This window comes from Varroa destructor, unplaced genomic scaffold, assembly GCF_002443255.2.
Source record: "Varroa destructor unplaced genomic scaffold, Vdes_3.0 BEIS01000003.1, whole genome shotgun sequence".
Taxonomy (NCBI): Eukaryota; Metazoa; Arthropoda; class Arachnida; order Mesostigmata; family Varroidae; genus Varroa; species Varroa destructor.
This window is the reverse complement of record NW_019211456.1, coordinates 26,934,008-26,955,994: the sequence shown is the minus strand read 5'-3', so window position 1 is coordinate 26,955,994 and position 21,987 is coordinate 26,934,008. Positions and strand designations below refer to the sequence as shown.

At 41.3% G+C, this 21,987-nt stretch overlaps 2 protein-coding genes and 1 long non-coding RNA gene across 5 annotated transcripts in view; 2 read left to right on the top strand and 1 right to left on the bottom strand.

Moving 5' to 3' along the window:
* LOC111246814 (uncharacterized) overlaps positions 1-13,976 on the top strand; it is a 31,086-nt gene extending 17,110 nt beyond the window's left edge. Inside the window, exon 4 of the long non-coding RNA XR_015322734.1 lies at positions 12,125-13,976. This is a non-coding gene — a long non-coding RNA (uncharacterized LOC111246814). The remainder of the gene's footprint in view (positions 1-12,124) is intronic.
* LOC111246806 (uncharacterized) overlaps positions 1-20,664 on the bottom strand; it is a 92,449-nt gene extending 71,785 nt beyond the window's left edge. The window contains exons 1-2 of one of the 3 annotated variants that reach the window (XM_022797008.2): positions 18,033-20,664; positions 8,078-8,144 (exon numbers count right to left, since the gene is read on the bottom strand). In XM_022797008.2, coding sequence (XP_022652743.1) covers positions 8,078-8,144; positions 18,033-18,175 — 210 coding nt within the window. In that variant the 5' untranslated portion in view covers positions 18,176-20,664. The remainder of the gene's footprint in view (positions 1-8,077; positions 8,145-18,032) is intronic. The other 2 variants (XM_022797007.2, XM_086982255.1) reach the window with 2 other exon arrangements.
* A 401-nt stretch (positions 20,665-21,065) lies between these two features.
* IscU (Iron-sulfur cluster assembly enzyme) overlaps positions 21,066-21,987 on the top strand; it is a 4,258-nt gene continuing 3,336 nt past the window's right edge. Inside the window, exon 1 of the mRNA XM_086982267.1 lies at positions 21,066-21,086. Within this exon, the coding sequence (XP_086838393.1) occupies positions 21,084-21,086 (3 nt within the window). The 5' untranslated portion in view covers positions 21,066-21,083. The remainder of the gene's footprint in view (positions 21,087-21,987) is intronic.

Genomic DNA, 21,987 nt, shown 5'->3' with positions numbered 1-21,987 from the left:
CTAAATGAATTAATGGTACGCACACGAACATAAGTGTACGTCTTATAGCAAAGTAATATTTCATAGAATCGTTCTAAGTTACTCAACACTATACGGTGAATGGCTAGGGTCACGACCATAGCAAAGTTAACAATATGTGATTCCGTTACTATTGATATTTCACTCCGTTGTGATGCAGTTTTTGAATGTTATTTGGGAACTACTGAACTCGTACACTTAAGCCACTGTTTTTGCTTTATCCAAAATAAGTGCCGTCAAACTATTAAATAGATTGTTCTCACAAATCTTGTCGCCTGCAATGTGCTACTCTCAAAAAACCAAAACTGCCTTTTCACCTCAACGTATCTACTATCGCTGAAAACACCCATCCCTAAAATTGATCTGCACGAGAAGAAGGGTGTTTATCATGTTAAGTATTATATGCGTTGGCGATGCACGTTGCGAGTTAGGTATCCCACGAGAACGCTTCGGCGAAATAGACGTGAAAAAAAAGGGCGACTAAAAACAATCTAAGGTCGCCATTTTCTCTCTTTTCGATCTCCTGGAATCTACGAATGATATAGAGTGCCAGAATGGAGCACGGCATTGGATATAATGTGTGTTTGTAGATGGATTTGCCACGGACGCCTACATGAACAGTCTGGCAAACAGGTAGTAAGAACTAAGGCATTTATGTATATGTTTATGTTGAGTGCCCTATTAGGAATCAACTCATTGGTTCAGTTGCGACATATTCTTCGTAATCGTTCCAATATGGCGCTGAAAAGGCTATCCTACGATGTCATTCGATGTCCCTCTTTTAAATTTGAAGGTTTCCATTTGGTTGGCGCTTTGATCATTAGTTACTGTAGCACACACGTTATTTCATGTGTTCTCAACTATCCTCAAACACTAGTCCACTTAAATGACCAAAGCCAGGGTCTATCTAACTAATCTTCAACCCTATACAACAATGACAAATTCTTATTCATGAATCGATTATATATCGTACACACGTATCCTTAATTTTTTTTAGGCCGTTTTTATCGCTGGTATGTTAGTCTTCATAGACGAACTGCTGCGATAAGCTTTTTTATGGACATGGCACCGAATGATTGACCAGTCTTTCGTCCATGCGTGTGGAAGAGCCCATAGAATTTGGATGTGCATCGCTATCTATTATTTATTTAACCGATTGAAAAGAGCGATTGCAGTAATGAGAACGGACCGATTCCGAGAAAAAAAGCAGGCAATAAAAATTGTTTCAAGAAGATCAGGGTGAACGAGAAGTTCGAAAAGACGCGCAAGTGACAAGTGGCCGTAAGAACCTAGAAGAGCAGACAAGGCGAAGATATTGATAAAAAGGCAAATCTGTAACAGAAATAAACGGCGTTCTAAAAACGGCCAGCCAATCCGGGCCTTTTGGAGTCCGCCCACGAACGAATTGCCATAGAATTCATAAAACATACTAGCTCATAGAAGTCTAGCGATTCCAAAACCAATAGTCCTACTGAGAGAAACTCATTTTCCCCTAATTTATCATTGTTCGTCCTTTGTTAGCGTTACATACACCTTAACAAGTAAACTTGCTACGGGCTTAGTAAAAATCGGTTTTCATTCCTACAATATTTCTTGCCGGGCTAGTATATTTTTCACCACTTTTCGCAATATACGCATTAGATTTTTATGCATAATCGCTCACCCGTACGTCTTCGACATTAGATTGGCTCATCTAAGGCGTACATCAAACTCACTGGCGTTGCGTCGTTTGACTTCACGTTACTGATAGCATCCCGAAGCAGTATGCAATTATTTGCTATGCTAGTAGCAATTAAATGTACGATAATCTACCCGTCTACTGACTAATCTCTCTGACGTTATTGCAATACTCCATACATAATAATGACGATCCATCTCCACTTGTTACGTTCTCAATGAATTGTTCCCCTTGCGACCGTAGGTTATTTGGACGCCAGTATCCATTATGATGTGATCAACACGTATACATACTCTAGATCTGCACGGACTCATTCATAGAACTATTATTATTGTACCATATTCGATTCTACTTCCATTTTTATTCCTATATACGTTGACGTCTATACGCGTCTGATCGAAAAAAGAACCCATATTTCAACGATGGAACAACACATGCACGCAATGATAACAGCTGCATCGGCAGCGCCAACAGCGGGATATCATTTGTCCTCGTTAAATGTCGTCCCGATCTGACGATAACCCCATTTCCCTCGCTTTTCATAATGTTAGCGGTTTGCCCCCCTCCCCCCCCCCAACCTCCACCATATTCTCAATTCACCATAGCCATCATATGAATACAAGCACAATGACGACGCTGACGATCTTATTGGTGGCTATAATAGCTGTTGTGGTTTGGATTCATCTATATGATGACTGATAATTGTTGTTACGGCCGATGAACGCTAGATGAGCCCCGAATGCCCCGCGCAGTCGGGATTTAACAGAAAAGGTTAAAGGTGAATATGACCGCTGCATGCAAACACAGTCAGACACTGGCAATAGCGGTTGCTGCAAATCCCCTCAACACCTAACGGTTACATGGCGTTCACTGTCTTACGGCTTTTACTTTAATGAGCTGCCCAAGAGAAGCATCATACGTGATGCTGCTATAAAGAATAGTCTCGTTCATATTCAAGCCTTTACTATCATCGTAAAATATCTTTAAATGCTTTGCATGCAATGTCTTTCACTTCATCGAAAGCTTTTCTTGAGATAGGCAAGAGGGGCTTAGATACGTACTAGTCATAACAACCATCAGGTTGATTTACAATCACCGTGCCATACCAACAGGTGTGAATAGGATACGCTTCTTAAAATAGGTAACTGAAATAGAATACAAAAATTATAATATACAACAGTGGTTATGATCAGCACAGAAACGAGGCACGAAACGGTTTATACTGTTGGTGCAAGTAATAACTGGTTTCCACTAAAGCTAGACTTCAAGTTAATAGGTAGCTACCTCTATCACGTCTTCGGCCATTAAGTCTATTCTAGTAGCTTACTTTGAAGGCACGGCCGGTCAGCCTAGAGTAAACCAGGCTACCTGAATACAATTCAGAATACCTCTGTTGATGGGATCTTATCGACCCTACGTCAACCCTACTAACTTCTGCCGAATGAGCCGATCCGTGGTTATAGCATGACCTTTGGCACCATCTTTGACAGAAACTTGTTTAGCCGCAGCCATACGTACAGATATACGCACAGCATCGCTGAATAATACACAAAATCCTAATGACAATTACTTGGTAAGTACTGCTCTTACGAAAAACGATGAGCATGTTACAGTATTACTGCTTCTCGTTTTACAGAAAAATTAGAGCATTGTAAAAGAATTCTCTAGAAGCAGCTTAAAATCTATTTTACCATCATAGTGCTTCTGTTGGTGTTCGTGGGTTCTTGCGATGGAAGTTTTGCCAGCGGCACTTTGTGGCGCTTCGTCATCCATGGTAAACGAGCAAATTTTGTTATGAAGGCAAATGAGGTTGACGATTTCAAAAAGCTCCGCCCGTAGATGGGTGGAGTTGCCGGATCCATGCTCGATCCGATGCATCGCCAATGGCAGTGGTGACTCTTGTGGACCGCCTGTGTACGCCGGCAACTGTTAAGCACACACCACTGCAATTGCCAAAGCTGCTGTAGCTGACATCATGACATAAAGCTGTCAGATGAACCGAACCGTTCAACGACCAGAGAATTGGATACTTGAATCGTTGTTTGGTCGTTCATTCGTCGTTTGAGCGATCATCGCCCAGCGCTTTCTGTAGCATCTTTCCGCATCTCCTTGCTCTTCCTTTGCGTCGTCATTTTCATCGGCTTCGCAATGAAGAAAAAAGTTAGAAATGTCCTTTTTTCAAGGACCACGCACCTTACTAAGCTACGTGTGTGAATGGATCTGTCTGTTTGCGCTCGGTTTTGTGTGTAGACGCACACGCGCGCGCGCGCGCCCGCGCAGGTTTGTTTCGATAATTTCAAAATTCAGCCACAACGGCAAATACGGCCAACGCTGTTACGGCTAAAATCATCGGCATCATCCACTTAACCAGTAGTCGATAGCACCAATTCATTCGCCCAAATAAGCACCCCATTCGCGCAAAAAGCAGCCAACGGCTACGGGCAGTTGCCACCGTCACAATGGCAAGCACATCGGCGCGATAATCATCATCAGCAGCATCGGCCGCCGCGGTTCATCAAAAAGACGAACGAATTTCAATGGCAGAGAAATCAGTAGCGACATCAGCCGCGATGGGGGCAATAATAGACGCAACGCTATGAATATTGCGTATAGCAGCGCTATAACTATGAATAATGAAAAGAATAACATGCGGCAGCGACATTTCGGTAACTGACACGATCACTTAGGTGCTACTGTTTGCGTTACAGATGTAGATAAGCTTTTTGAATCATTCGATGCATTACGATGCTTTTGGTCCCTGCTTCTTCTAGTTTCTTCAACTGCATGGAAGCGATGCAACGCCGTCTTTGAACAGTTACATATGCATTATATGAGAGAAATTAAATATTCAAGTAAAAATTGGCCAGGGAAGATCTAGTGTACTGTATTATTATTACTTTATTAGTTTATTATCGAGCCAGCTAATTGTTTTTCTTCAATTTGCTATTTACTAGCTCATAGATTTTGTCATTGTTCTTCTTTGTTAAGGCTAATGAAAAACTGACTAGCAAATTTCCACGTCACTTTAATTCCCCGTATGTGTTACATAATAGGATCATCTCCGTTAACTAGTTCAAACCGATCAACCGAGGCTAATTAAAATAAATTAGCGTTCTGCGTCTGAGCCTAATTTTACCTACCCAGAATCACTGATTCACTACTTCTCCAAACCGCTCCGCTTTGGTCTCCTGTCAGAATATCGACTCTAGTTTTTGTAGGACACCACTTTTGTATAACTATTCTGGAAACATGTTTACGTCTTTGTAGGATGTCACTGCGATAGGATTATTCTAAAGACTAACTCATTTCTTGTTCGAGGCACCTTCCGCTGTTCAAGCTCGAGACGGCCCAAGTCTATTCGTGCAAATATTGCCATTCTCAACCTTTTCTTATATATAATAATATATAAGAAAAGGTTGAGAATGATCGAACAAACATTTTAAATTGATCTTTAAAAACTGCAGAATGCCTCCCCGTGGACCAAGTGAAACATTCCCCTGTACGACTCCCTGAGATAATAGGGCACAATGAACATCTCTAGTATAAACAGATTTGAGTATTACTGCGTACAACGGTATTATCGTGTTCAATATATCTGACCGGACCTTGCCACGTACGTAGTGCACCATAAATATCATAGAAGCACCATAAATATCATAGAAGTTACAACAATACAGCTCTTCACATTCACTATGCCCAATGGGTAAGCCAACCAAGAATTTGCGACATCTGCCTTTAGTAGATGCAATATACAGCATACTAATTTGTGGCGCGAAGCTTATTTCCAGTTAATGAAGGAAGTACAGTTGCTTCCGGCTCAAAATAAAACAGATGACATCTTTGTTAATATAATTAATTGGATGTGTTTTTCTTAACACTGAACCATTTTACCGCCCAAACAAACAAGATACGAAAGTTAAGAAGCTCAGCTTGAATGAATATGCTGATTCAAGCCACAGCGTTCAGCTATCGGAAAGAGGGACAAGTACGAGCCACTGGGGCTAAACCAGCCTATACAAGAACCCGCTCACAGTTTAGGCAGGTACTTCCGTATGGCCCCTGGCATTATTGTACTAGTATTTGATGCTGGTAGAAGGTGATTTATTAAGCGATCGCGAGATTTCTATTAAACCTGTTACTAAAATACCAAGTGTGGATCACCTAGTAGCGATAATGAAGAAGGCGCTGCATTTTTGCGGCCCTTTATAAGACAGACATTAACTAATTAGAGAATTGGCGGCCCTGAACCAACTGTGTGCTTGTGGGCAAGAAAAACTAGACCGAAAAATTTAATAACTGCAATATTGGACCTCACTCGACCACTTTTTCCGCCATGTTCTTCATTTAATTTATGTTATTTTGCAACGAAACTTTATACGCATCCGTTCTATTGCAACGATTATACATGTTTCAAGGTAGCTGATCATTCATATTTAACCTATTATCTAACCCCATCACATCCAGTTGAACCACTCTCTGGAAACTCAACTGGATTCAATATGCTTAATATTTCCGCTTTAACACTGTTGATAATTGGGGCTAACAAAAATGCTCCCCAACGACACACATTTTCATACAAGCAACTGGTTATGCTTCTCGTGAAAAGTGATTTTTCACATTCTGTATACACGTTGGTTGTAAAGTCGACAAATGACGAATAGACAAAGTGACTAGAACCTTGTTTCCGGTGGTCTCCGCAGCAATGATTGAGACATCTACGAGGTGCATGTATTATTGAAGTATGCTCTTGAGCGACGCATCTAGAGAGCCATATTCAAGTACATCACGCATAGAGGTCTATAATTACTTTGAAAGTACTTCGCAAGTGTCCTCTTTTGCCAAGTTCTACTCGGTTCTACCGGACGATGAAAGCGCTCCAAACGGACAGTATTGATGTTTTGCCATCATAACGCTTTTGTTAGCTGTCAATACTTATTCAGTCAATTAATCAATTCCCATCAAAATAACAACCCGTCGCCTAGTTACGTTACATGTTGATTCCGCTTAAGCGCTGTGCGCTAGTCACAGCGTCTCTTGTTGCGGGTTTTGTAAAGTAAATCGAGAAAACGCCGCACCCATCTATACGCTACAGTTTACGTGGTCGTTTTTGTACGTAACGTAAGCAAGCGCAACAGCTCTACGAAACCACAGAGATGCATGTACATAACGAAACAGGAGTAATTAGCGAATCACATAAAAACGATACATATAAACTAAAGTGATTACGACTCGACGCAAAGGTTGACATTGAATTTTTTTCAACTGTCATTGCGCAAAACATAAAACTAACACTAACTAATTTTTATTATACACATTCGGCAGCACTTCAGGATACTCAAATACGGCCATCAAGAAGTCTAAGATTACACAATTTGGATTCATGGCCGTATGTGACCATAGGCTGGACTCGTAACGTTGCAGTTTTAGTATGAATTTAACGAAGGACAAGCAGAAAAGCTGGTTTCCAAAGACTCTTGTTCGGAAAATTCAACAGACCAAAAAGTATATATGACACGCGCAGCAGGCGGCGGAGTTTAATTCCTCATTATAGTGAAAACCTAAGAAGATAAATCTGGAGCGATTAGTGACCAACCTGATCTATTAATAATTAAGCGAATGTCTGTCATAAAACACGAGTATCGGAAGAATCCAGCATCAATATTATAAGTGTTTACTTCACTTGTATCCACTGAAATCCATTCAGCACATTATATATTATACATTTGCTTCTCTATATTAATGTAGATAGTTTATGTGGAGAAACAGATGTATAATATATAATGAAAAACAGTTGGTCCTGGGTTGTCAACTACTGTGTAAATGTTCTGTTGCAGTGCAAACTATTGCAGTGAGGGCTAAAAAATAAATCATTTTCTGCGATTCGACGTGATTGGCCAGCGAACATAACATGCAAACATAACGAGTAATTATAGGAAACAGCTAATAGCTCAATAAGGATCCACAATGTGGGTTATACATTCACGCAGACAGACGCACGACCTGGTTTAAACAATCGATAATGTTGTTGGGTTAACGAGCAAAACCATTTTTCCCATTGAGAATTTTACTTTTGAACGGTCGTGTAATAAAAACTATCGGCGCCTGCATCAATCTAAACGAATGGCGCCAGTAGAAAACTATAGACATCCCAATACGCAGGTTTTTGCAGCCTCAAGAATACCGATGGCAAGCCACTCTAAGGAGAATGAATTGGGTTTAAGCCTGTCGTGTGGCGATAGCAGTCATTTCGAGGTTGCTCCTGTATCTGGTCAGATTGATCAATGATGAGTAGACGAATATGATATAGCACTTCCACAGCATCTGGTTGTTTGCTATACAAATAAATAACATATTAATTACTAGCTGTTCTTCATTACTCACCTTATTAGCTAACTGTGGCGATTCCTGGTGTGTGACAGCTCGAGTCTCCACAGCCTCCACCTCATCGCTGAAACAAATCACAATGAAGTCACTGTTAAATTGGTCTGGTTCGCATGCAGAGACGAAATAATGTCACGTAAACGTGTGTAAGCCACGTACAAGCACAACATTACCATAATTTGACAAACAATTTGATAAGCGATATTTCTTATAAATTGTCGATTTTGTTACCGTCGAACAGGTTTTGCCGTCGGTTTGCAGCCGGGCTTCTTCACGAATTGAAAAACGAAATTGAAAAAAAAAGCTAAATATTTTAACTTTTTTTTCTTTCAATTAATATCAGGTGCAATCACTTTATTAAGGCTTTCATCGCCTTTGAATGAGAGAAAGATAGAACGAGATAGAGTGAAAGAAAGAGAGAGAATGATCTTTATTTTGTACACTGTTAAATGACTGACAATGTTCAATTGGTAACGTCGATTGGTCGACGAAATGCTGGCACAAATAATGCATAACAGGTCATCTGCAAAAATAGCGACAAAGCATACACCGGAGAATCTTATTAACTTATAGTAATATATAACAGACGACCTCAGCAAAAAATTCATTCTTCAAAATTCAGAATTTCAGCAAAAAATATATTTGAATGCTAATAACGATAGTATTTAAGTTATTAAACACGTAGGTATATGGATGCGATTGTCATGGATTAATCAGGAAGCTTTTAACATGGAGAACTATGTTTTCAATGCTAAGTGTTACATGTTTAGTATTATTCCGTAGTCCTATCAAAGTAACTGCAAAACACGAGACCAACTCACTTCTTTGGTGTACAGTATTTGGGAAGAATATTTTTGGATGATTACCGTAAGACGACCCAGAGGTGTTCGAATTTCAGTAATACTTTCAAATTAATCGCACAATGTTTGATTACAACCCTATGAGAAATAGTGGATTTGCAAACGTCGATATTATATTTCTAAAAATAGATTAATGAAAAGAATCGACATGCACAGAGTCGCTTGTACACAGTATAGAAAAGATCGAATCTCAACTTATAATGAGAGAATCTAAAACTAGCGAGTATGCTAGCTCAATCATCATAGTAACTGCATTACTATTTAAAAAAAAAACAGACTTTCGTAGCATAATCAAAAACGTTGTCCGAAAAGTCGGTTTAAACCGTAACCTTTAAGCGTCAGCATTCACTTAAAGACACATCTTGCTGTTTACATTTCGCTAAATACAGTACATTTTTACATGGTCTAGTTCAATTATAAAGGATCCATTATACGCGGAAAAAACAGCATCTTCTCTAACCACGTTCTTTGGACTAACCTAAAAAGTGAATGATAAACATGCTCAAGAGTAAATCATGCAACCATGCAAGTTCACTTGGTATTTTCATTGCACAGATCCTTCCAAATTGTCGACTATCTGGAATAAGGATGCACCTCAACATATTCCGATTACAGCAGATCTCTAAAAAGCAAGTTAAGCTCGCGTCGCATGACGGGAGAACTACCTTCGTGACAGTGCCTAGGTCAACGTCAAAGCAATACACCTCATGAACGTTTGTAGCCCAAACGTTTTCATTACCTTTTAAATTTCTGAGTCACGCATTTGACCTAATCCTGTAGAACGGGTTACATTCAGATAACCAAAACTGGTACCACCGAACTCTGAAAACGCCACTCTCGCTGCAGATTTCAAAAATAGCTCATTATTGACAATCGTGTTTCATCACACCTAATTGCGTTCCATTTTACCATTACCCGGTGTGATTTTGCAATATTCCAAACATTTGTTTTCCTATAGAATATCCTCTATAACATCCTTCAGTACCCGATATATTCTTCCCTATTAGCGAAATATTATTTAATGCTGTAACTATTGCATAACACAAAATGCAAAAAATGAAGCAATGATATATTAGCTTTGTTCTCAACATCGCTCACAGAGCCAATTGATTTTCGCCGAAGTCGTCCTGTAATTTGTTTTTCAGTTTTGGAGTAAGTTGTGTAAGATTATTGCAATATCTTCTAATGCAAAAGGTGTGAATTCGTGGCGTTACCAAAGACTATTTTCTTTATCAAGCAATCAAATCGATCAGTTCAAACACATAAGGAGAACCCAACAGAATATCAGCAAAAGAGTAGAATGTATAATATATACTTTACTCTTTTGCTTATATATATATATATATATACTTATAAGTTGTATTTATAATCAAGTTTACATTGAGTCACTTTATTGCTGCTCTCAAAATGACTGTAAAATTAAAAATATTGTTATCATGCATCGATGCCGGACCCTTATGCATTGCATTTATCGAACGTACGGGCGTAACAGCTTTTGTTCTATGGGCGGAGTCGCTAACTTTCCTTGATTTTGAAGATGTTTATCAAAATTTGTTAAAATTTCATGCTAGCTACAACTTTATGAAACGTACACGATTCTATTAGACCACCTGTTTCACCGAAGTTTAAAAAATCAATTTTTGTTTTTATACCCCTGATATTTACTCGTGAAAAAGCTTAGTAAATTGTCAGCTTACCAATGCCGAAATCTGAAACGGCGTGAAAAAAAAGCCTTTTGTGCATTGACGCGGAGTCGCGAGCCTATATTCTCCTTTAACGAATCGAGAACTGCACCGAGAGCACCGCTTATGTCATATAACAAAACGGTCTTACCAATCTCGTTTCGAATCCAGCTAGGGGGACAGCGAAATGGTATTCATGAAATTAATCTAAACAAAATTTGGGTAAATCGGTTGGTGGATAATGTTGAGTCACCGTTGAAATACAAGTTCTTCTAGTTTTTACGCTGTATCCAGTATTTTGCTATACTACTCCGTTTTCAGATATGAAACATGTACGGCATCTTTAAAAAACAGACAACTGAAAAAGAGGCTAATGTTGTGATTAGTTTTCTATTTCTGTGTGTGCACTTCGCAGCTTGTGAAGCTAGCACAGCTTGTAAAGTCGAGCGAGCGCATAATAGTGACAGAGAAACCTTCATAAATTTTTGGTTATGTGGTGTTTTCTTTGTAAGCGAGCGAATTTAAAAGTAAGTAAAGACGTACTCTAAACTAGATAAATAGTGCGAGTTTTACGTCCAGTATTGCCACTAAGCACTCAGGCGGCTAGGTCTTTGTTGGGTACGAAATATATTTACGCTCGGGCCACCTCATATGTAGCAGGCAAACGCGTTATTATTATATTACGTTTGTATCATTCATTGGAGGACATTTTAGTTGCTCGACCACATAAAATCCCACAGGCGGCATCAATTTTAAGCAAAAAATCACTAATTCATTATTGTGGATCTTGTTTAAAGCTGGATAGTAAATACCTCGTAAGAGTCATTTGTATAACAGAACCGTTGGATGCAATATCTCAGTATCACAGCGTTAATTAATTCCCACTAAATACGTATGCAGTATAAATAAACTGTCTTTTCACTATAATCTGCTCTCTTATATGCTGTCTTGTTATATTTTCGAATAGCGGGCCACATCTATACCTTATACATATGAACACACTCCTCGACGCTAGGCGTTATTGTCTTACGTCGGGGAGTGTGATAATAGTAATAATAATACAAATTTGCGCTGCACCCAAATTCTCTGATACCACTTCGACAAATTGGTTCCGACACCATAATCTTATAATACATAGCAATGACGAATAGCCGAAAAATGTACGTGCTTATAATAAGCACTTTCTATAAGCTTTTGGTACTAAACGAAAGAACGGATCTAAATACTTAACGGAGTAGGTACTGATTTATTTCCATATTTATATAATATAATGCTTACCGAAACAGAATTTTTTTTCTACAATACTCTCTCAGCTTATGAAAAACCTCATAGTCTACCGTGCGTATTTAGCACCCAGCATTCCGCAATGGTTCGCGATTTGTTAATTCTGTCCGTGTACCAATAGTTGTATCGTTGAGGTATCGTTGGCTTTGATATCTTTACTAAAGTATTACTCGTATCAGCTGATCATCAACGCTTCCGTCTGTGTTACTTGAATATTTAAGAAATGAGCGTGTCGGGACTGCAGCGATTCCAACAAAGGACAACGGTTGCGGAGAACGGACCCACACTTCATGGCATGCATCGCATGCGCTAGTTTTTCCACAACACAAACGCTTAACACACAGAGCCACCTATGGCGAACTGTGAATTGAGACGGAGCAGATCGTTCATCTACACTCCTGCAGTGCTGGCGACCGTGGCACACGCTCATTCCTGTTATCCTCCTATCGCTTCACACGCCAGCACCGCATACAAAAAATTACATAAGAACAACAACAATACGGGGGCAGCGTCGCCACTACCGTCACCGTCATCACTGTTCGATCGGTAACAAATGGGACCACAACAGCCATCATTATCAGCATCATCTTCACCGCCACGTGCTGCCATCACTTGTCATAAGGCAGGGACTACAGTGCACAAGAGGCTGTTATTGTTCTTTGTTTTTTAGGAAATATAAGTATTGTTTCTATTGTTTTTGTATAGGTTGATAACAGTACTTGAGTTCCAGCAGCTGCCAATGCGACTTCACTGTCGTTGCGATACCCTCTTTACATATATAATGGCGGGCTCACAAGACCGGCGTAAACACATCGCACATTACAACGTCTCCGAGTCCGTATATTTGTGTGTGTTACGTCTTATTTGTAAAACAAACACAGACGATTTATCTATCTTAAAAAATAATTCAGCTTTTACGACCAGAACTGCACTTAGACATTACATCGGACAAATACAATACATCTTAGCTGAGTTGAAGTGCTGCAAACGATCTGTTAAAGATGACCACTGCATAACTTTCGTGATTGAATCTTTCCTACTATTAACATAGACGGTTCCCGTTAGTGAAAATTCGCATATAACTTTCGCCATCATTGACGTGCCTAAGTGATGTAAATGGTGTGAAGAAAAGCAGAAGGAAATTGACGAGCTTTCGTGCACCAGCGTTAGTTCCCACTCGTAGTGCCGTTAGAATCGTTGTCATATGATGGTCCATGTGGTCTTTTGTGTGCGTTTCTGAAACTTAATACTTCGTTGATGATACACTTAACTGCTTAATTATTGATCTTTTTTGACCAAGAATTAGACATAAAAGATTCTTATTGTTCAGTCAGGGGAGTGTAGGAAACGAATACATCACTATTCTCATAATGTTTATATATAACACAAATTTTAAAAAATGCGCGCCTGCGTTTGTGTAATATAACTGATTTACGGTAAATACTTACTGTGATGTTTCCTATGGTGCACACTATTTTTTTTTATATTTATGCGTTTCAACATTGACAACAGCAACAATGACTTTCGTGGTCCCTAGCATTGCCTAAGCTAGAGTGTTCTGGGCCAGTTTCTCTGCTGCTGCCATTGTTGCTAGTGTTGTTTAAGTTGTCCGTTGTTTTAGCTTAAAGTAAGTTAGCTCTATCAATTAAGGTAGCCAAACAACGGTTCAGATCGCATATCGGTCGATCAGTGAGCGTGTATGCATTTGCTGTAATTTTTATGCCATTCACGTCTTGAACTAGACATTTAACAAGCCGAGACACCAAATGCAGCCAGCTGACAAGTAAAATAACATTACGTAACCGGGTGCCGCAGATCCGCTTATTTTTTTACCAAAAAAAAGAAGAACCAAATTTCACTTATATTAACTTGAAAATAATCAATTGCCAAACTAAGATGATTTAGTCTAGTTGTTGTTATAAAGTACATTTTGAGATGGGGAATTTAGCTAAATGCGTACTAATAATCATAATTTTTTGTATCAATAGGTAAGGTGGTTCTATATGACGACACATGCGAACAGAGTTGTCATATTTGCCAAGCACACCATTCTGCTAAATAAAATGACATTATCGTGTGAAAGTTGTCTCTTAAACTTTAGCATCGGTAGGATTTGAACGAAAGTAGTTCCAAGGATCTACGAAAGAGAACGTAATTACGCGAATACACCCACACACGTGCGTTTATTTGTCGCGTAGTATTTCTTTAGCTTTGTTATTTTTTTTAGCAAATCTTGTAAAGGGTGAACTACTCGTATTTATATATATTCCACCATACCATATATACCCTTGAAAACTTAAAAATGGTGAATGAACAACGAAAAAAACAAATGATGATAAAGCAGAGCACATATACGCATACACATCTTACATAAATAGTGCACTTTTTAGTCGTATTGCTAACGGTTGAGTTCGTACCCGAATCGGCCTTACAGATGCGTTACGAGAAAACTGGACCACACCTACGGATTAGCATGAAGTGCAGCACAGAAATAGGACTATAATCTGATTCTTAGCGAAGGGTAAAAATGAACTCAACTCAGTATGCCATTCAAACCATTTTGCGTAAAAAAGGATACATGGTATTAGAAAAAAAGGTAAAACATACCGACGAAGCCTCACAATCTACTTGTATCGCTTGTTTGCGCACCTAAACAGGCACCGAAATCAGCTAACGCAGATGACAGAAAGCTTCGTCCGGAAAGCTGCTTGCAGACGGCACACGCACCCATACACAAACAGACATAAACACAAACATACACACACACCTACGCATTTCGCAAGAAAGCTGTTGATGTGTCGATGTCCAGGAGAGACCGCAATATGCGTTGAATCAGCGTTTTAAAAATTACTTTCGTTAAGGCGGGTTGCTAGTTTTTCAATAGGTTTCTGCATTTCTAATGGGGTAACTTAATATATTAAATTAACTCAAAGATCGCTGCAGTCGATTACAGGTTGTTGGTAAGATTAAGACACCTGGCAGTACACAAGCATTACTACCACGGATATATGCTACTCATGGATATGAAGCTGCTGGAAACCGAGAGAGCAACTGAAGGCTATCCGTCAGGGTGACTCGTAACCGAAATTGTTCGAAAGTCTTATTAAGTATAATTACCGCCTGATGGTGCTTTGAGCAATAAAAAAATCTAGGAATATCACAGATATGATGTGCACAAGAATTTCGATATCGTTAGAGCTGGAAAGAGAGTAAGCATACGAAAGTTGCCGATCGGAAGTTAGCTGATATACATATACATAGAAAGTTGTACGCTGCTGCAAGAGTACCGTGTATATACATCTTCTTGTATTGCTATGTGTCACGTCTCGCGTATAGCAGATGGTCGACATTCGTACCCATTCGTATGTTGTCAACAAACGAGACATAACCAGCGCGATTTTGCGAAAACTTTCGCAGAACACACATGGCAACCATACTTATTCTGATTATAGGACCTGCTCGTACTGCCTACAAGACAGGCAGTGGTAAAATAGTGGCTACTGCCGCCTCGATCGAATGTTGAGGTAGCTTTATTATAGCATGCAACAACGAAAATTGCCGCGGAACTGTATACTTGTCGTCATTAACGACACTGTTATAAGCGATAGAATCGCAGTATGTCATGTATTACATTAGGACGTTATTATTAGGACGTTACACTATTTACGATCACTTTATTATTAGTGAAATTATTATTATATGCCACATTATTATTCGTATTCACATCATTCTTATTATCATGTTAGAGCCGCCGGCCACTTCCTCTCACCACGGGTACCAGAATTGAGTTGCGCAGGCTCTGATCGCCATTCTGATGGACTATCGCCGTTGTCGTCAATGATAATTGACATACACCGATATGGGCAGATCAGTAGATGGCCACACACGAGAACCCTATCCACAAGCCAGTGAAAAAAATCGTAGCTACATAGCTGCTGACCAGCCACCTAACCAGCCAGACGGCCCCCTGGCGTCATGACCGGGTCCGTAACAGCTGATGAGCCGAAAGACCAAACGACACAAAAGTAACGCGCACCATCATTAATACTACCACTACTCGTGCCAAATAACCGATGCACTTCACTTTGTGGCATCGTGCCGAAGGCGATTGCAAACGACACTGCATTTGCTGTCATCGTCGTTGTTGCTTTTCACGGCGATAGTCGGCGCCGCGAACAGCTAAGAAGAACGCTGATGAACAAACGCTTTGGTGGACGGACAGTCCGAACGAGGGACAGGCAGATGTTTCGATGCTTCTATTTGCCAGCGGCACTAGCAGCCACTAGTAACAGCAGCCATTAGTGCAGACCAAGTTAGAGGTGGCACTGGTGATGTCCGTTCCGCCAAGTTATATTGTAGCGGTCCTCCAGCAGCGTCAGAAAGTGGTTGGCACCAGGCCGGAATAGTTTAGAGTAGCCGTCCGGAGTGGCCCATTGTGACCGACCAATATGGTCAGCAACAATGGCTAGCCACCACAGCGACGACGACAACAACGCACGCTACTAGAGATGTGTCCATTATGATGTTCTCCTTGTCTTCATCGACTCGGTACCCATAGTAGGAGCCCTTTTATGACGATTGGTCCTGCCGCGCTGACTCCGCGGTCACTCCTGAATTGACCAGGGGTCTCTGGCGACGGCGATGACTGCTGCTGCTTCTGCTGAGTTCCGGGCTTACTTTCCCTGCTGTTGTTCTTCTCGTCGTCACTGTTATTGTTGCTGTTATTGCTAGCAACTTTTTTAAAGACACGCCAACGGAACGATCACATCATCATCAACAGCATCACTGCCATCAACGAGCATAACATAGGTATCAGCGTTAACAGTTACGACTACGTAGCGGTATCAACAACGGTATGAGTTCGTCAACTTCTCATGCTGTGCACTATCGCAGGTGAGGGCCGGCCAGACTTAGCAACGACCGTTGGAGAGTCGCCGAGCGAACAGCGGCGACGGCTGCGCTCACTCAATTGCCACTCGCCAGTCGAGCGCTACCGATAGCTGATGAACGTTGCTGTTGGCCAGCGTATATTTGGGGAACGCCAACCGTGGAAGAGCGAAGCAGAGCTACTGGTTAGCTTCGACCGACGACTGCTCAAATATTAGCTATGATAACTGTGAACTAACGAAAAGCAACAATTCGACAACGCTGGAACGTTAAACATGAGAATACAATGGCGTATTAATAGTAACAGTAATAGCGAGTCCGAGTAGCGCGTCGATCACTAGCCAGATCCCCAGCGAATATGAAGGGAAAACGCCGGTGGGGAATAAGTGTATCTCCATCAACAGTTATGTGCTAAAGGACTGATTGAACAGAAGGCAAAGCATGGAATCGAATGCATGCAGTAATAGGGGAAGAAATCATATAATATAGGATCAAGAATGGCATGTGTGCCAAGACTGCGCTCAAAAAAAGGAAAGTTTTAGTAATGGCTGCACTTAAAGGCCCCAAAACGTTTGTACATGCTAGGTAATAATTCTCGGTAATAATTGACTTCGATAAGGTTAGAAAGGCGAGGAGTGCTAACCCGCTGATGTATTTGTGAAAAATTTGTACCGCACGGTTGGAGAGTTGTGGCGGCAAAAGCTGGTACTGGCCTAGCACCGACGCAAATAAGAAACAACAGAAGAAAATGTGTTTTAACAAAATGACATATATACGTATAATAACAGTAACGTAATTATATTATCGATAGTTTCTATATGGTTCGTTTTTATCACCTATAAAGTCGGATGTGGCTCTTAATGGTTTGTATACAAGGGTGGGTAGATCAGTCGATAGGCTAACTCGATATAAAACACACGTAGTATTTCCAAGCTTCACATAGCTCGCACTTGCGCAAACTGACGTAATATCTTCACATCTGGCATCGCTACAGAAGTTTTCATATTGCCTGAACGTCCGTATTTCTCTACGAAACCTGGCTATATATGTATATTGGCTAAAAATGAGGTTTACGGACCAATTTTTATCATAATACTCCTATGAATCAATCAATTAGACGCCATACCTTATGCCAGCAATGCACAAATCGATGATCCGGTGCTGCTTAATACATAACTTTGTGCAGAATAAATAATAATAATATCCGTAATTAAAATAAGGTAGGTGAGAAACAAAACTTACTTGTTGCTGCCGGCCGATTCGCTTTTGCCCTTCCGGCCGCACACGCATAATACGAGTGACACGGCCGAGGCCAGTAGCACCACGATGGACCAGACAAACTCTGCTGGTAACCACATTACCCCTACTGCTGCAAAAAGCGCCATTCTACGGTTGACGCTACCATAGAACTCGTAGATGTGCTATATATCCGCCACTTAATCCAGTTCTCTTGACTACTGTAGCTGCGTTTGCAGCTGTCCTCTGGACTTCCGGCGTCCAGCTAAACAGGACAAGCAAGGGGACCACAAACACCAATCAAGCATGAACGAACACTTGAACTGCACACAAACACACGAACTGCCGACTCTCGGGTTTGAGACCTCGGCGATTGGTGAAGAAAATAATGGCGATAGGGCTTAATTGGAGGTAGGCATCTCAGCAGTCAAACAACGCAGTAACATTAGTAGGCACTCGAGTCTTCGTACCGCGGGAAGATATAATTATCTCGGTGGTGTATGCACGGACATTGAATCGAGCAGAAGAAAAAAGGCATTTGAGCGATCGAAACTAGTTGAAACTTATTTCAATGTTTCATGTTATTTTAACAGCAGAACCAAAGACTGACGCAGCAATAACAATAACACTCAACCAATCACATTCGAGAATGGGGCTGTAAGCACGCTTTGCCGTATTCCTTGGATCGTTACTTTTGCTGAACGCGACAACTGCAGGGCATCTGTGCCCCTCGAAGTGGTCAGTGACCACATTGATACGTCATCGTTGCTGAACTGCTATTGGATTGATTTCGTTGAACTTGATTCAGTAGTCTTAATCTAGGCCAAGTCATTCGGCTACACGGTAAGAAACAGACAGATTATACACATCCACACATGCGTATTAGCGCCTAACCGGATCAATTTTGCTCAGCCTCTATATCATTCTTATAAGAACGACAGCAACAGCTGAATTGAAGTCGTCGGCACCGTTAGCCTATTATGAGCAGCAACAGCGATAGCCTCAGCAAGAGGACTCTTCGTGTTGTGCCACCCCTCTGCACTCGAACAAACGAACGAAATCACTCTCTGTGGCGGGCTCAGAGCGCGCCGCGCCCTGTCAGCTCGGAGAGAACTCTGAAGCGAGAACCGGAGAGCCGTTACAACTCTTTTGGCTCCGACTCCACTTGAGTCAATAGCTTACGAGGTAACTCTTGGAAAAGTTCTGGTGGCAGCAGTGACAGAAGTAAGCGCTTCAGCAGAGGCAATCACAGTGTTTCAACTCGAAGTCTACGTCAGCTGATAATTGTGTGAAATGCGAGTTGTATTGAAATATAAAAAAAAAAAAAGTTGTATAGAAACAACAAAAGACGAGGATTTCGGTCTCGATCGATTACTGACATATAGGCTATTACTAACACACGTTATTCACGAATTTGACGTCATGCTGTTGTTGTTTTATCATTTCCTCTGCTCGTGTGCACGTTTGTGCAGAACTCATCCTAGGTGGAAACGACGGGCAGGGAAGCTGTAACACCGTTTTCTATTCCCTGTCCTCACCTATCTGTTGGTGCACTCACACACATACCGATTGACTGGTTTTGCTTCGACTGGTGCGAAATGGCTGTGATATCGGTTGGCGGCGAGTTGACGTCGACACTCCGTTAGTCCACTCGGTTGTTATCCTTGTTTCTGGCGGAGCTGGCGCCTGTTAATCTGACGGAGATCTCTTTGATGCAAACGGTCAGATGCAAAGATCTGCTCAATAGCAGTGTTAACAGCGGCAGCTGCGCCGGGTTTCGGCGCTGGTCTCCGCCGACTACTCTCTTGTATCTCCGGCAACAACAACGACGAATACGACCGGGCAATTCTCCTAGCTGCTTCCTGCCATCGGCTATTGACACCACAGAAACAATCCCTTGACCAAAACCAGCAGCAAAACCATGACACACGGGAACCCTTGGCACCAGCACTCACTCCACTAACTACTGGAACGACACTGCTTTGGCTGCCTGAAGTCCTCACACCATAACAACACTAGTCGTTGTCGTCAGCGTTAGCGCCGTCGAACTGCTCCCCACAGCGGCCTATTCTTAGCTCGCTATTCGTGGCCGGTGGCTGCCGCAGCTGCTGTTTGTGCCGTCGCTACTGGACCGCGCTAGCAGAGAAAACGCTAGCAAAAGCCTGGTAGTAGCGGTGGATGGTGACGACAGCCGGACATCGGTAGTTCCAGCGACGTAACGTTCACCTACGGCAAAGCTGGCGGCGATGAAGGCAGCCGTACCGGCAGTTTGTTTTCTTACTGCCGCCGTAGACTCTCTCCACTAGGACAAACAAACAGATCGACAGGCGGGCGGGAGGCCGAGCGGACAGAGCTGGCTATTATAAGCCTCTATAGCAAACCAGCCCCTCGTTTGCCGTAACTGGGTTTTAGTTTCCGACTGGCACTTTGTCCTCGTATGATTCCTACGGTAATTTGGCCACCATCTGTGTTCTACCATATAAACGAAGGGACCTTGGACAACAGCAGCTACACTGTCATTGTGGATACACAGACATAAGTAGAGAGTTAGATAGATGAGGAAAGAAGCCGCAGAGCCAGCTCCACCTGCCATGTTTACACTGAACCACTGCCCTCTCCCAGCTATGGGGCTGCTGCCAACAACTTCCCGCCGCTGCTGTTGCCTGCCTGCACGGTTAAGAGCCTATTCGGCTATTTACCCCTCGAACAAAACCGCCGACAGTGACTACTAGGAAGCATGATACAGACAGGCGGCATCCTCTCGTTCCCACATGGAGGGGCAAGCAAGCAGACAGATTGCTACCAAATGAATTTAGACCAAATGAGAGAGAAATTAATGACGCGCTCATTCTGTTAATACACGGCCCCTCCATAGAGAACAAAACCATAGTACTCCAGGTATTACGGCCATAACGGAATTGAATAGGAGATGATAGGGAGTTCTGTTTGATCGTGACGGCAAAAACATGGAGGCATGAACAGTTTGGCGCATTAGCACCACCAGGAGAAAAGGGTTAAAGCAACGTTCGGGAACTGACATAATGAAGGCCTGATAGAATGGTAAAAAATGACGATTAGTAATTAATTCTTCAACGAAGTAAAGCTGACAATTTTCAATGGCAAGTAGAATTTGAGTCTGTTAACTTTTTTACGGCTAAAGTAAACATCGTTTATGTTAATCTCGCTGATTGAAAAAAATAATCATCTATCAAATTCTTTCATATGGTGAAAACTATAGGGAAGAAATGTCATATTTGCAGATTTTAATGAAAACAAGCAATTCAAAGCAAAATCGTTAAAGATAGCTAATAATAGTATTAATAATAATAACTGGTAGTAACCTAAAGGTATTTTTTGGTAAAACAATGACAGCCCTGCAAGCGCGATGGTAAGTTATCCTTTCTGAAACACCCTGTACCATACGTCTGTTACACCATTTTTCTATTTTAATAAAAATATTGTTTATGTCCCAAGTATGTACTTGGGAACCTGCTAAATTAATAATTAGTAGATCTGTAAACCTGTTGTTGAACAATCCAAGCTTAATCATAGTCCATACAATTGGTGACCATACGATTGATACGAAACAGATAAGCTTTTTCTTTTCGGTTCGTTTACAGATTCGACACTGATAAACCTTACGTTCAATTATCGGTCTTTGCCAACCTAAGCCGCAGTTAATTTGTATGGCAATACCAGTTAAGTTTTGTCAGTAATTTGATCAGCTTCGCTAGTCCTTTCCGCTTATAGAGTCTTCTTCAGTGATCTCAAATCAGGCCTGCCGAAGGTTTTGGAAACGATATTACAACTTCGTTTGATCTATCTATCAGAACTGTAATTAGAAAGGATTCTACATTGGGTTGAAAAAAATTTTGTCGCCAGCAAGACACACGAGTCAACACAATTCAAGATATACCCGTTTAAAAGGATCGCAGGGATAATGGTGGACCTCGTAAATTGG